This window comes from Triplophysa dalaica, chromosome 11 (genome assembly GCF_015846415.1).
Source record: "Triplophysa dalaica isolate WHDGS20190420 chromosome 11, ASM1584641v1, whole genome shotgun sequence".
Taxonomy (NCBI): domain Eukaryota; kingdom Metazoa; phylum Chordata; class Actinopteri; order Cypriniformes; family Nemacheilidae; genus Triplophysa; species Triplophysa dalaica.
Genome location: NC_079552.1, coordinates 2,805,070 through 2,821,327, shown reverse-complemented (window position 1 = coordinate 2,821,327; position 16,258 = coordinate 2,805,070). Strand labels below are relative to the sequence as shown.

The 16,258-nt window shown below is 38.1% G+C and overlaps 1 protein-coding gene across 2 annotated transcripts in view; it reads right to left on the bottom strand.

Moving 5' to 3' along the window:
• LOC130432232 (MAM domain-containing glycosylphosphatidylinositol anchor protein 1) overlaps nucleotides 1-16,258 on the bottom strand; it is a 140,328-nt gene that overhangs the window by 73,519 nt on the left and 50,551 nt on the right. For both annotated transcript variants that reach the window (XM_056761525.1, XM_056761526.1), the window contains exon 4: nucleotides 15,617-15,791. In XM_056761525.1, the coding sequence (XP_056617503.1) occupies nucleotides 15,617-15,791 (175 nt within the window). The remainder of the gene's footprint in view (nucleotides 1-15,616; nucleotides 15,792-16,258) is intronic.

The window sequence follows — 16,258 nt, the reverse complement described above, 5'->3', positions numbered from 1 at the left end:
CTGGCAATAAATGACTCTTAATATTTTCTGCAGGATATATTAAGGATGTGCACACAGTACAAATTGAATACCTGGACGACTCGTAGCATTTGTCAAAAAGTCATCTATAATAGCCGTGCAACAACAATGCATCATGCAAAAAACATTTACCGCATCATAATGTTCGAATTTTCTCCTATCAATCTGATTATTTCAGGTCTGCGCCACCCTGTTCAATCCATTCAAAATGTCATTCGGATGGAGCTCAATCGGATCAATTATGTTGTTTTTCTTAAAGGCCTTTCGGTCCAATTGAGCCAGAAATCCGATTACTGCAGATTTTTTGTTTGCACCTAAACTTTGCTATCGAGTCAGCAATGACACTATTGTGAGCTGAAAATGACAGGCTATCTGTGTTTTCTCTTTGAGTAAGCCTCCCATCATTTACCCTGATGGTGAAAATCAATGTTTTTCTGTGTCCTAAAGTGAGCTCTCAGAGAGCGGGAAGTGTCCGGGAGTCTATAAGGTCAGTCTCCGGGGAGCGATCTTTCTTAAACACAGCCGCACGTGGCAGCGTTTCTAAAAGCATCTGACATTTAAGTGATCAGCACGCAACACATTCAGTCCTGGAATATACAAACACGCTTCACGTGTCTCCGCTGCAACTCTGAACGCAGGGGACGCATGGATCTGGATGAAATCGTCACCTTAAATAAGCGTCTGTGTGAGATGTCAATGTTTTTTTTAAAGGGAAGTATCTCTGAGAGTGATTCTGCTCTTGATTGAGAATGACATCGTGCATCACAGTGGACAGAACCTGCTGTCATCTAAACAACTTTAGTGATAAAACTTGTCCGAACTGCTGAGTCCATAAAAGACAGCTTTGAAGAACAAGGAATACTTAAGTGTGGTTATCGAACTAGTAAAGTTTGATATGGTTGTAAATCGTTGAAGCTTTTTAATTTGGTATTGTATATAATAGTTTATAATAATTTAATTATAAAACAACATTATTTTATTTGCACTACCTTACTGTGTTTATACTTTGTATTTGTCTTTGCCTTCATTTTGTATTTGTTATTTTCCTCTCTACATTGTTCATTTGTTCTTGAGAGCTGGGAAAATAGTCTCTTGTTGTTTTATAAACAATTTATTCTATTGACGGTTTCAAACCAACAGCGTAAACAAATGTCACTGCGCATACACGCGTTCCTGGACTAACCTTAACTTCCGGTACACATTTGCAAATAATAGAGTAGATTATTGTAGATTATTTCTGATAACAAGCCAAAAAAATTGACAAGAACCGTTCCTTGGCTAAACTTTTCTCTCCAATATTTTGAATTTAGACTGCGATACCAAGCTCAACCACTAGATGTCAATGTCTCACGCAGAGATATGACGTGTTGTTTATTTAATCAAATTAACATGCAACAAAATTCAACAAATCGTTCATTTAATACAATTATTGTTCAGTGAAATAAGATAAAAAATAAGATTACAGAAATGCAAAACTGAAAAGTGCTATTGAAATCAATTTGAATAAAATTTAATTAAACTACCAGTAGTTAGATTTGGTGAACTATTTTGGGTAAAATGGTAAACTGTGTTTAAAAACACTTATTGAATTAAATAATCTGCCCTAAAACAGCCTGTGGTTTATAATAAGATGTGCTTATCAAGTTTTTTTATCCATCATAAAATAACCCAAACAGAATGAATTTACAGTTTTACGGAAGAGCTTTGAAGCTAAATTTTATTTTTTATTTTTGTTTACAAACTAGGGGAATAGCCTACATTTTTCCCTGCAGTAATCGATAGAGATTAACTAGTTTTTAACCCAAAAACATTCCTTGCAGCTGCTATAACCTGTTGGAGCGACCAGGAATGAGCTATTTTATTAGTTTGTACCAATAAAGCTCTCATTGATTTGTGCATTTGTCCAATTAAAACGACATTTTCTAGTGGAGTCGGGTAATAAATCTTCTATTTTCTCAGTCTCATGTGGGAAGTTTAAATATGGTGGCCTATCGTACCACACTGTGAAGACAGAAATTGCTTTTCCCACTCTTACAATGCCTCAACATCATCTGACCAATACCTGTTTTGACTCCAGCTGTCCTATTTCTCTCTCTCAGAACAGAAACAAATGTGGACTAAATTTAGGCCGGTCCTCAGCAGCGTGGATCATGTGTTAATGTAGTTGAGTTGAAGATCAGTACTTCATTATTTATGCCACTACAGGACGTATTAAGAATTTACGAATCATGTTACGACAGAAACACCGGAGCGGACGCTGTCAGTAGTGTGTCCGTGTGTAGGTATTACAGTTTAAGTCTGTTTCCTAACTGAGGGTCTATGGAACGAAAACCAGCAGATTAACAGAGAAAAGACCAACATTCTGAGAGAAAGACAATGTGTGACTTATGTTGTGTTCCCACCGAACACGAATGAAGCGCTAAGCGTGGGTGATTTAGATTTTAAGTCATTGCACGGACGGGATAGGACATCCTGCGGTGCGAATTAAGCGTTTTGGGCGTTTGACGTGTTAACCAATCAGGAGCTTGTTCAAGTATTGACATGATAGCGAGCGAAGATATTTATACAGATTCGAACAACTTGAATGTCAGTAAATGATAAGATAATTTTTGGGTGAACTATCTCTCTAAGCACAATCCAAAGTCCAAAAACTGGATGTCTTTCGGGTCATGAATTGAATTAAACTGGCCATAGCAAACAGGATGATAAATTTGTAATCGACTGGAAAAACAACAAAGCTGAAATTGTCATTTTGATCAAATCAACACAGACACAAAAGAGCATTTTCATTAGTCCGACAACATGGGCAAGAATAGTTTATCGATTATTATAGTTAAAATAAACGTTTCCTTGTGTCGTGTTACTGCACTTCCTTCCATATGAATTTTTAATCCGATTTACAATTTTTCATCCTGTGTGCTTTCTTAGTCTTGCTCAAGGTATTTGTCAATATAGATCTCAATGCCTCACAACCCTGACACACACAAACTTTATTCAGATGCCCTAACCCATAACGTGGGAGTTTTTCTTGCCGGTACTTCAGGACTAAAATAATGAGAAGGAAAGAGAGGAAGAGAGGAAGACTCTTTTGTGTAATATCTGGAAGTAATTCCAAGGTCGACGTTCCTGGTATCGAGGGGTTTGGAATAAACACGGCACTAATTAGCCCAAATGTGGCACAATAGCTCTATCTGAGATAAGTCTGAAGGCCGAGGAGAATCTAAGACCTACATTATCCTGCTGTCATGCTTCAGATGAGAAAGAGAGAGAGCTGGTTCAGTGATCAAGGTCTCTGTGACTCTGCTGGGTCAAATCCTAATCACAAAACCAATGAGAAAATCCAAATCAAACTTAAATTCTTAAATATAATTCAATTCAAAAAAATTTTCAATAACTACCCGAATAACATCAAAAAACGGTTTTCAGATGAAATTTTCTCCTGTGTGACACGCCCTGTGTATGGCACACAAGTCCTTTTGATAGCAGACAAAGCTGACTGTGTCCACCACTCCCCTACCCCGAGGACCCAAGAGTCCGTCAGAAAGAGGCTCATATACTGCAGCATAGACACTAAATGGCCTATTTTCAACGCAATCAATGTCTCATTACAGACCACGGTTATAAATCTTTGCCCTATTTAGTCAGGGGATTAAAGGAAGCAGGATAGAGCGTCGCACTTGGAGGTAAATACATCACCACCAGATACATGCAGAGACACGCACAAACGGCCGGGCACACATTCAAATGCATTTAAACACACCACACAACTCTCACATAAATGCAGAAACATGCATGTGCCGAAAGACATGTGGTCTACCAGGTTTCAATGAACATCATGTGTGATATGAACGTGCGAGTCAAAATAGGTCTGAATCCATCACGAATAACATGGAAACTTTTGCTAACGAAAGCAATTTTAGGAGGAACATCTTACAAATAAGATATTTAAATGAAACACAACTGAGAAATCAATCAAGTTTTCTGAGCTGAAAGAGCAACTTCAGAATCGCAATGTAAGTTTTGGAAACAAAAAAAGTACAGAAATTAAATATTTTTTATTTATTTGACGTCATAATATTTCTTAGCTTTACTTAAAAACCAAGTAAAAATGCGTTTGCCACTAAGAAATACTACAGTCTGTTTAAAGTTAAATAAAGAAACTCTTTGTAAAATATTGCTTCAGATTTGTTTGATAATGAACAATATTTTTATATATTAACTGTATATATAACAAAATATTTGTGACCATTTCAAAATTATTTTTTGTTTTTCTGAATTTACTATTTATAGCTATGTGTTTAGGAAAAATTATCATTTCTGTTTCATTCTGACAATATTTCTCCCAAAATTTCAAACAAAACATTGTTTCTATTTGCATATATTTGCAGAAAATTTAAACTTGAGATACAGATACTGAAAAGATACTGCAAAGAAATCAACTTCACATTTACTTTTTGCAATACTACTGTTATATTTGTAGGCCCATGTGTATTTAATGATGTTATGTCATGCTTTTGGTCTTTGATTTGATTAAAATTGAAAAGACACTGGAGTGGAAAGGTCACAATACATCTAGAAATGCTGATTAATTGAACATTTGAATCGGTCTCTTAATTTTTTCCGCGACTATACATAAATAACACAATATTTTAAATAAAACAGCAGAGAAGAGGAAGATCTGTTTATTGGCTAATACCATTATTGAGGTGTGTAGAAAAAGAAAGTGTATAATATTTATTATTTATAATCCCTATTTTATCACCTTTGTCACCTCATAAGATGCAACAAAACAGAAGCTGTGTTAGCTCATCCGTTACATCACAACACAAAAAAAACAATTCTGTGTGTCACCCTGCAAGTGTCATCTGTTGGAAACAGCGTTATCATGTTCTCTACACATACAGACTAAAAAATGTTTGACATTTACACCGACAGCGAACCCTCTCAGCATCTGCCGTCTATTTATATCCACATGTCAGACAACCAGTGACCAACAGAAGAGCTTCACACAGACATATACAGCTCAGAGAGCACAACCTAACTAACACAAAACAGACTGACAAACACAAAAGCCACAACCAGATAATGACTGGCTTATAAAAAACACCATAGATAGATTAAAGTCTCTGAAAGCTCACAGAAGACTGGAGTCTCTGAATACCTCTCCAACAGAAAGAGGCTTATTCTTATGTTTTATTTTGTACCTTTTTGATGAATGAAGCCCCGAGCTCTGAAAAACAATTTTTTTCCCATAAGGCAGTAGGTGGTGTGTTCCTTTCAAGAGCTTCTCTCTGGTTACATCTTCCCATTTATTTTTTCAATAAAACACATGTCTGCCAGAACGCATGAAAGCGGACCGAAAGTTATTACGCATCTTTATAAAGCACACACGCGTGGCCTGTGAAGGACAAAAAAGAGAGGTGTTGATTTGGATCTCAGAGTAGCTCGTATGCGAATAACAATGAGTCTAAATGAGTTTATGGAAGGACGGATCTCTCACGCCATACTGGATCCGGATAATAAGGTTTCAGTGTGAGGAAGAGAAAAATCAAAGAATCGGGTAGGATACACAGGTACATTCACAGTAGGCTTTAAAGGAGTTATACACCTTGCCGTGATATTAAGCTTTTCCACTCGTTAAACGTCATCACGTATTTATTCAAATCCCATTTTATTTTCTGCTTCTGTTGAACCTAGATATCTCAAATGTATTTGTGCCTCTGTTTTATTTTTTGAAGAAACATAGATGATCTCTTTAACACAAAATCATTTACTTTATTATTAAAAAATCCTGTACCTCAATTATTTCTCCAAGCCAATGAGATTAAATGGAGAACAAAACAGTTTCTCAAACTGAGATCATTTGTCAATTCAGCAATCAAAAATCTCAATTATTGAAGACCACATGAACTCAAACATTTCTCTTTTTTTTCCCTCACTGCTTTTTCAAAAACGTACTTTCGTTTTGTAGATTTACATGTTGTCGGTTCCGCAGGAAAGTTTGATTGTTGCTGTTTGTCCACCATTCTCCCTACATTGACACAGCGGATGTGAGCGCGCTGATGACGTACAATGTCTGCGTGAACAGGGTGAACAGTGGCTGAAAATGTACACATGACCTGTCACAGCGTTTAGCCAGAACGTTCTGATTGGGCGAACATTTTTTGGTCCTATGCCTATCGTAGACGATATATAATTATAAATTATTATCTGACAACTATACTTTTTGTTTGCCATCAGGATGTAAAAAATTCTGCCAAAATGACAAAAAAAAACTTCTGGAGAAGATCACTCAACCTGCCTTTAAAACACTTGAAATGACATGAGGGTGAGAAAATTATGACACTTTTTTTTATTATTATTATGGCTGTGTTTGCTTTTGTCATCCAGCAAGAAACAAGCTTCTTGACTTATCAGTTATCTGCAAAATGAATAATTCATGTTATTTTTAAATAATTTTAAAGCCTTCTCATGACTGATCAGATCTGAGACTTACTCAAACTCATACCTCGAATAAATGAAGTGCCATTCTCAACAAGAGCACTAGCGGGCATGGCCCATTTCTGCTATTGTTACCCTTAAATGTCAAAGGAGCACACGGCCTGAAGATTTACTGAGAAAGAGCGAGACAGAGGAGTAGAAATGCTGAGGCCTTGTCACATTCGTTTCCTTTGGCTTTGGGGCTTTGTAGACACAGTCCATGTCTGAATAGCAAGGTTTAAGAAGCACATTAGTGAGATAGTCGACAAAAAAGCAGCTGGAAGGAGAAGAGCGAGAGATTACATGTCAATGACACGTTTAACACCTCACAACCGCAAAAAAGGAAAGGTTTTAAATCGCAGGGCAAATCTTCCATCCTTCATTATTCATTTTCACATTATTGCATTTCTCAGGGCGCCATGCTGTTCTCTGACCGACTTCCTGTGTCTCTCATCTCTTGGACTATCAAAATCTTTTCAATGTATTTCAGAAAAAATGTGCAAACATCCTTCTTTCCAAATTAAGCTGTTTAAAATGACTTCAGATGAAGCAGCATCACCTAAACAACTTTCTACCATCAATCTCTCCTTTCATCATTTACTAACCCTCATGTCAAACCTGTGCGGCTTTCTTCTGCAGAACACAAAAGTAAGATTACAATATTTTAAAGAATGTTGGTAAAAGAACAACATTGGACCCCATTGACTTCCGTTGCACGGACACAAAACAACTAAGACATTTCTCAAAATATCTCCTTTGGTGTTCCACGGAAGAAAAAGTCATTAACAGATTAAAGTTGAACTATCCCTGTCTTATGGCAAAATTCATTCAACAAACACTTCGAAGTCGCTCCACATCCAATGTTCACTCAACACTAAATGATCTTAATGAAAACCAAAGCTTGCTATTCCAACATGCCCTAGACTCGGGAAAACGCTTGCACGAGCCAGCACCCATTCGAAGGAGACTCTGTGGCTTCCAGACCGCCCGGAGATATTTATTAGAGGTGCATGAAATTTTCATGCAGAGTGAAGCATTCTCTTTCATCCCGCAGCCTGCTGTCTACCGGCAGGCGGAAGCTGAAGCTCCGCGTGGCAGCTCCGCACGAGGGGGTGGCATGCCTTCAGGTGACATCATCAAAAAAAAAAGGCTGATCCTTCATCACCCAAATCAGCCAATTAGAAAAAAGGTTCGTTCGCGATTGTCTGACTAGAGAAGAGGCTCCTGGGCCGCAAAGTCAGAGAAGAGCGAACTGAAGGGCAGATATGAGAATACAGTCACAATAGTGCAGATCAAGGATCACCATCTCTCTTACTCAACAGAGAAGCCAAGTGAGTGAGTTTTTCCTCGCCTCTCACCTCCTGCTGTCACAGATTCATTTACCGTTTCTCTTTCGGCTCAGAGTTATACTGCCTTTTGTGTGCAGGTCTGCAAAGTCCTGCTCTCTTATTCCTTCTCTTCATAAGACATGTTTTAAAAAACGCTACAGTGACAAAAACAGAGAAGATACGGTGAGCTAATTGGTTTGGGGTTCAATCTAAAATGCCCTTTAGGAAAATCAGACGTGGACGCACACACACACTTCTGTCTGGACCTAAAGAAAGCACAATGACTCAGATTTAGCCCACGAACCATCATATTCCCCCAAAGGTCAAATACAATGTACCTTCACCTCAAGCAGAGAAGCGCTTGAGGTGGTTTGTCTACACTCTTAAAAAAGGTCATTTTCGACCAAGCGCTGGATCAAAAAAACAACTAACCCAACCATTAGGTTAAATTAACCAGAAATTATACATCTATACTGTATATAAATATATATATATATATAAATAATTTCATCGGACGAATGCACACCTGACCCCCAGTTAACTTCTGGTTTGTGTTTGGCTAGTGTTTAATAATATAACTATTTATAATTGATTTAATTTATGTTAATATTAATTTGTATTGTTATTTTACTGTCTAATAATTGTATTAAATAAACGATATGTTGAATTTTGTTGTATATTCATTTTATTAAATAAACTATTAGTTAAATGGGTCCTGTAGTTCGGTCGCATTTAACCAAAGCGTATGGTACACTGACATCTAGCGGTTGGGCTTGGTATCGCAGTATTAATTCTAAAAATTGGAGAGACAGATTTAGTCAAGTAACATTTCTTTTTGGTTTCTTTTGATTGTTATCAGAAATAATCTACAGGCACTTTATTGTTTGTGAACGTGTACCGGAAGTTCAGTTGGGGTGACCAAAGGGCGCAGTAACGTTTGATTATGTCGTTAAGATGATCCATATCAAAACAGCCACGGAAAAATTAAGATAAAAATTCAAAAGTTTTTATGAATTAACTATTTATATTTATTAGCAAACTTATCATTTTAGTTTACAAACAATATTTATTCCAAATTTCAAATAGAAAGATTGTATAAAAATTCTATTTGCATTGATTTGCAGAACAAGAAAACTTGAGAAACCGCACAAAATATGCTCGGCAAAGAATACTGCAAGACAAAACAAAATCATATTCATTTACATTTTGAGCAATACAACAGAAATATTTCTACACATATTTAGGAGAAGTTAATATTGTAATAACATAGATTTTGATCGTAGTTTCCGTGTTTTGTCAAGATGTCAGTCTTTCACGTTACTCCTGAGGTTTGATTTTGTTCAAATTCAACAGACACTTGACTGGAACGGCCACAATACATCTAATACAATACATCAAATGTGTAATAGCCTCTTCATTTTTTCGCATTTACAGTAGATATACTATATGACCTAACAATGTGTTAAAACAACAAAGCATTTTGGATTTTGGAGCTTTCCTGTAGCTCAGTGGTAAGAGCATTTCGTTAACAATGCAAGGTTGTGGGTTCGATCCCAGGGGATTGCAAATGCCTATGTAAAACGTATAGGATAATGCAAAGTCGCTTTGGATAAAAGCGTCTGCCAAATGCCTAAAAATGTAAAAAATGTAAATAAATACAACCCTGCATAGGTTAATTTACAGTATACCTGTGAAGAATAAAATTATACATTCAAATTCTTACTTAAATAAAATTGTAAAATAAAACTTCTTTTGGTTTCTCCATACTAAAATGTTTCATAATCACCTTACATTTAATGATAACCGGGTTTAATAAACATGTTTGTGGGAAGATAAGAGGATAGAAAAAATCATTGGCTTGCTATAAAAAAGACTATGAATCTTCACTAATGCAGTGAAACACATCTGTGTGTGTACTGTAAATGAGTGAGACAGAAACCTCTCTAAAGTCCTGTGATGAAACAGGGATTTCTTGTCATTTGTTTAGCCAATTACCGCACTCAGATTTAGTGTATTGTGTCTGCGCTGGTTGAAATGTGTGAGTCAGTAGTTCATTTTTATTCTCCTCCCGTGTTTCTGGGATGTCTTCAGCACAAGGAGCTTTTTGTGGACTGTATTATGACGCCAGATTCTGGCATGAGCGGGGAGGCTGAGGCTGGAGCCAACACTCACACACACACAAACACACACTCACACACTCACGCAAACACACACACTCCACAAGAATCAGAGTACTCGACCAGCAAAAGCAAACAGCCCACAGATAAGCAATAGCCGAGTGCATTTCAACAAGTGAGTCTCACAAGTACACATGTTAAGAAACATCACATACAGAATGAGATCTCCAAGATGACAATGAGATTATGGAGAAAAAACAGAGAAAGTGTCTTTCTTTACTGACATTTCACAACAATGTCACACACAGTCTAATCAAAAAGGTCAAAGCCTGCTATTTAAATATGGTGCGAATACGTGTTTTTCCGTGTTTTGGATGTGTTATAAGTTGCCCATGCATGTATTAGACACGTCATTTATTTTTTGTTTAAAGTGTCAGAACAAAAGATGCATTCTATCTAAAAGTGAATGCTCAACCAGACCTACCTGAAACACCTCGTGTAACCACACCCCCACAAATCTACGTCAGTACGTGGAATGATTTGACTAAGACCTCCCAAATGTATACACACGTGAGGTGGGCGTACCTGTCATACAATTGCTTTGGAACCTGACGTTCCAAATATGGTATGAAGCGTTACTTTCCATTACACGCTTGCAGTATTCCTTTGTAAAAAATCAGGGCGTTTCAGAGAGGCGGGGTAAAGAGGAGATATAAACATGCACGGTATGTGGAAAACACAGCGTTTTTAACCTTAAATCATGTATACACATTGCAATTCATCTAAAACAAACCATAATATTTGTTTTAACTGTGTCATATAACCCATTTAATATGTTCAAAATTTTTATCAGGTTTATCCGAGGCCAAATTCTCCAAAGTATTTGAACCTGCCCTACACTTCTAGCAACCGTGTTGAAATATAAACCTTCACAGACGTTCTAATGGTTTCCATTTAAAAAACATGCTGAACATTTGACTTTTTTCATTAAAACCATTCAAACATATATCTTTTGTGTGTTTTGTGCATTATTCCAATAGATTGAATTGTGTTCCATTGGTTCCTATGTAGAATCCATAACAGAGCACTAGACACCATTATAGTTTTCATTAAGTCCAATACGATTCCCACTATACCCATTATAGTAAATCCATAAAATGTTCTGTTTCTGTGTCTTGTGCAGGGTTCTATTGATGTTTCAGCAGGGTTTGCAAATACGCGTATGTCAATGCGATATACTTATTTCACCCAAATGTCACACACAAACGCTTTCAATACTCCAACAAACACTCAACATAAACATCCCTTATCCAGTTGGCCCTTTGAAGTCTTCATTATCCCACCAGGCTTTGCTGCTGATATGTAGTTATGAAAGTGGCACTTAGAACTGAAGACTGTGTAAAATAATGTATTAATTCATGTTTGTGCTAGTATAATACTTTCAATTAAGAAATTCTTCGTGCAGATTTACTTTCACAAAGAAAACATGAATAGTGTCGTTTTAGGGTGTGGCCAGATGGCTGATCACACAACCATACGCAGGAACATCAACAATATCGTAATGTAAATGTTACAATGACAACATCAACATTTTATAATGAAAACATTTTCTATAAAAATGTATAGTGCACAAAATAACAAAGACCTGTAGAGTCTAAAGAAGGTGTGTTGTTGATTGCAGAAACGTTTTGGAAACGTCAACACAACGTTTGCCGTGCAAGCACTATAATAATCATGAACGTCTTACCTGAGCTGAAGTTTGTCATCACATAAATGTACCAAATTAAAAGGGTGAGAACTGGGTCTCTGAACCAAGTCCATCTCTACAGTAGAGGCATGCTGATCCCAGAACACAGTTACCCACTGTCTCACTGGCCAAAGTGTCTCGGTCAAAGACTGACATGCCCACACAAAGACCCACCTGCTGAACATGTGTCTGTGTGTCCGAGAAATGTCTTCATGTGTTTCATGGGTTCTCACACTTCTGTCGCATCCAAGAACTGAAGTGGAAGATTTCTTTACTCTCTACAAGGGATTTTATGCACCACTGCAACACCCAACGCAACACCAGCGTTGAGTTATGCTTTCTTGGTCGCAATGAGTTTTCATTTTTAGACGTGTCGAGGAAAGAACACACATTATTCCCATGTGCTACGTCTACCTGTTTCGGAAACTAAGAATTCATAGGGTGTTATGTACGGTGGAAATCATTCAAAAACATGATTATTACAAAAAAAGCAAGTACGAAGGTCCATCTCTTAACCTACTGTAATGTCATTAGGATAGAAGCGAGAACAAATGAGGATTAGCTACCAATTTGCTAAAATGTAAAAAGCCTTGAGATTACATTGGTATGATACCGAGATAGCACATGTCTGCTAAAGATCTGGAGGTCTGGAAAACAACTGCGGTGTAAAAAGATCTGCTTAACATCTTAGAAAGAGCTTAACATCTTCTAGGTGTCTATATGATATCTGACAGCAGACGTTTTAGAGACGTATTGCAGATGAGCAGACAATAAAAGACGTCTTGCGGATGTAAATGCAGACATTAAATAGATGTCTGCCAGACTTGTGTTTTAACAGGGTCTAGTTCTGATAGACACCAAATATTGACTGAACACCAATAAGCTGAATTTAAAAAATCTGTGCTACGTTTCTATCTTGGTCTCTCTTTGTGATGCTGACTAAGTTTGTCTGCCTCTGTAGCTTTTGCCAGGACGAGGTTAAATAGACAAAATACGCTGACATAAAAACCAAGCAAACTGGTGACTGGTGATATCAAAGTCTCTTTTTTCCCCGACCTACACATCAAAACCAGCCGTGCCCGTAGCTGCTAAACAGCAGGGAAAAACGGGGGAACAAGAAAATGAGAGAGATTTGTCATTACTCTTCAAACTAAATTATTCTAAATAGCTCAATCGTGTCGCGCTGCCTGTGTGCGAAGGGATATAAAAGCAGGCTGGATGTTTTATTCAGCCGTACAAAAGAAGGTCATCTCGTGGGTCGTATTGTCAAGCCTTTGCCTACTTCCTCTCAATGCTGCTTCTGTAATACTTCTATCTTTATCTCTCACACCTTCTGCACCTCTCACCTTTAAATCTCACAGCTCGAGTCGTTCTCTCGCTCCACTCTATAATAGGGTTTGGACGGGGGCGTTGTGTGTGTGTTTGTGGGTGGGTGGTCCGTGCCTCGCCGCTCCGGTCTGACTGAGTCTAATTGCCGGTGTTGTTCTCCTAAAGTCATCCAGAGAGCCGCGGGGAGCCGGTGGGGGAAAATTGAACAAACATCACCCGTCAAAAGTGTTTCCACTCACAGCGGCTGTCAGACTGCCCTGTTTACCTGCTACACAATTATCATCCACCCCTGGGGAACCTTGCGGAACAACACATTCATCCTCCGAAGGGATGGCGGGGGGGGGGGGGCTCGGGAGACGTGCGATGGTCGAACACAGAGGCGAGAAGGAGAACGCCGACAGAGTCTTGTTATGTGAGGATGGTGGGGAGTAAATTAAGCATACAACAGTCTGAGAGGTTGCGTTATGTTGCAACAGGGAGGCTAAAACTGCCACGAGGAGAAAAGAAGCACTTTATAAAGTTTTGTTCTGGGGCTGGTAAGATGTCTGCTAGAGATCTGGAAAACATCTCCTGAGTAGAAAAATCGGATCAACGGTTTCATATACAATCTAAATCCTAAACATCTGACAGACATCTTTGGATTGTCAAACGGTTTGCGTATTTCAGATGAGCAAGCAATCAAAAAAATACGTCCTGCAGACATCAAATAGACATCTTTACTATGAATGTGTGCTATCACAACCCAGTCTCATGGGAATTCTTGATATTGTCACGAATTGTAATCTATTAACTTGTGTTTATCAACGCAAATTTCTCCTTTTTCGTGTCACTCAGCACGACTTATTTCCGTGTCACCAGCACGACAATTTTTCATTACAAAGACCGCGTGTGTATGTACATTTATATATATTCCAACCTGATTTCAAAAGAAGTCGCAAATGCTTTAGAAGTTGGCTAACCAACACCTTACCTCACTCCAAATCCTAAAACCACAGCCGCAAAGGCTGATTTAGCTAAAAATGCTAGTTACACGAGGTGGCAAAGAAATGCTTAATGGCTACCCTAACCCCGCCCCTAAACCTAACGTCAAAGGGGGAAATTCATATCAAAACAAAACATATGAATATCATCGTAGGAAACACGAATGAATAGATCACGGTTTGTGACAATTTCACGAATTTCCGTGAGATCGTGTTGGCTATCAGCAAATGCTATGCTAATATATACATTTTCTCCTCTGTTCTCTCTCTTTTGTGCTTTGTTTTTGCCCAGATAGCACAGCTACGTCTGTAAGATGTCTGCTTAAAATCTAGAATACTGGAAAACATAAACTCTTTCAACGCCATTGACGAGTTATCTCGTCATAAAAAAAAAAACGGTTCCCCGCCAAAGACGAGATATTACGGCAATCAGTGTTTGTGCTGTTGTACAAGCAGGTGGCGCTGTTACACACCTTTGGGGAAAAGTACAGAATCCCAGAACCTAGAACGTATATTTATTATCGGTTTTTAATGATTGTTCTGAGTGAAATCTGGGCGGAATCTTTGACAAAAAAACTTTAATTATCTCAGCTGTTTAATCAAAGTGATGCATTTTTGGTGAAACCTACCCACATCTAAGGAGTGATAAAAAGGATAGATGAAGATAGAAGAATATGGTTTCTTTTGTTTAAAAGAGACTCTGTTCTTTAATTGGACATATTGTTTGTCCATTTATTCTTTACAGAAAATATACTGGGAGCCATTCAAATTTGGTGAAAATGTCAAAAAACGCTGGCATATACTGGCAACTTTTTTTTTAAATGGCTGGTGGGGAAAGAGTTAAAAACATCTAATAAACGTCTTAGTAAGAGCCATTTTGCAAACATTCTAAAATCAAAAACATCTTACAGACGTCTTCTAGATGTCTAAATGACATCTGAAAAAAAACATCTCAGAGACGTATTGCAGATGAGGTGTATGTGTGCTATCAGGGAATCCCATGCTAATCATTTCCTGCTCTGTTATCTCTCTTGTGCTGTGTTTATGTACACCTGCTCATGTTTTATGAACTGAATTTATCAGGGCAGAAAGCAAATAAAGAAAAGTGTGCTTGTAAAGAATTCCGAGTGTGTGGTTTCTCTGGGTGTTTCGTGTGGGCTCTTGGAGCCGCTGACCTGACCCTTGGCTCAGTGGGACAGTGGGTCAGTGGTGCTGGGCAGCACCGCAGGGTTTTCCTTCACACATCAAGAGTGTGACCGCGTATGAACTATCGCTTCAACTCGATCTCAGGATCCATCCAATTCATTCACCAGAACTCTCCAGGCGAATCTGTCCAGCGCAACCCATATGTCTATCCATCACAGCTTATTAAATCTGCCCCAAAACCGGTGGGTGAGCTAATGCGTTTGCTCATTTGTCTTGGCAGCTCAATTGAGCATTGTTTCCGCTCCTGTTTTCCATAACCACCCACGCAAATTGCACGCCCAAGTACTCTCATTATTCAACCAAACCAACAGCGGGAGAGAAGCTCTGGAGAGTTCACACTGATTCACCTCCGTCAGGACTGAGGGAGAGATCAGGTCGGGGAACGGGAGGGATCGTGACCCTAACACTTACACTGCACATCTACGCGAATGGACTTGATAGCAGCCACCCCCACCCCGTTCTCAGCTTTGCAGTAGTAGCGACCACCCTGCACTCTCTGGATGTTAGGGATCTGTAAGGTCTCATTGAAGATGGATGTTTCCTGGAACTTGTCAGAGGCGCTGCCTGCCGTTTTGGTCCACCGTACCTACAGGGGGCGACAATGAGAGACTCATGAGTTTGACATTTAATAGAACAGGTTTCACTGTTTTCTTTGTTTCATAATTATTTCAAGTTGAGACTATATAATAAAACAACGTCAAACACAAAACATTTTGCATTAGTACAGTAGTTAGTTATCTCTGTTTGTAACATAGAATTCTAGGTTACTCTACAAATTTATCTTTACGTGGGTTGAAGTAAAAAGACATCCAACTGCCATTTCGCGCAAAATCAGACTCAACAGCTAAAATTATAAATTATTATTAAAAATGTATCGCTGAAAATCAGGAAGTTAAAGAATGTTTTCAACTAGATTTTTTTGTACTTGCTCAATAACTGAGTTTTTATTTATGTTTTGTATATTTTTGTTTATAAATTAAAGTGACTTTTTGGTTATTGAAATAACAGTTTTTTGTTGATTTGTAATTGACTTTTTTTGGCAATAACTTATTT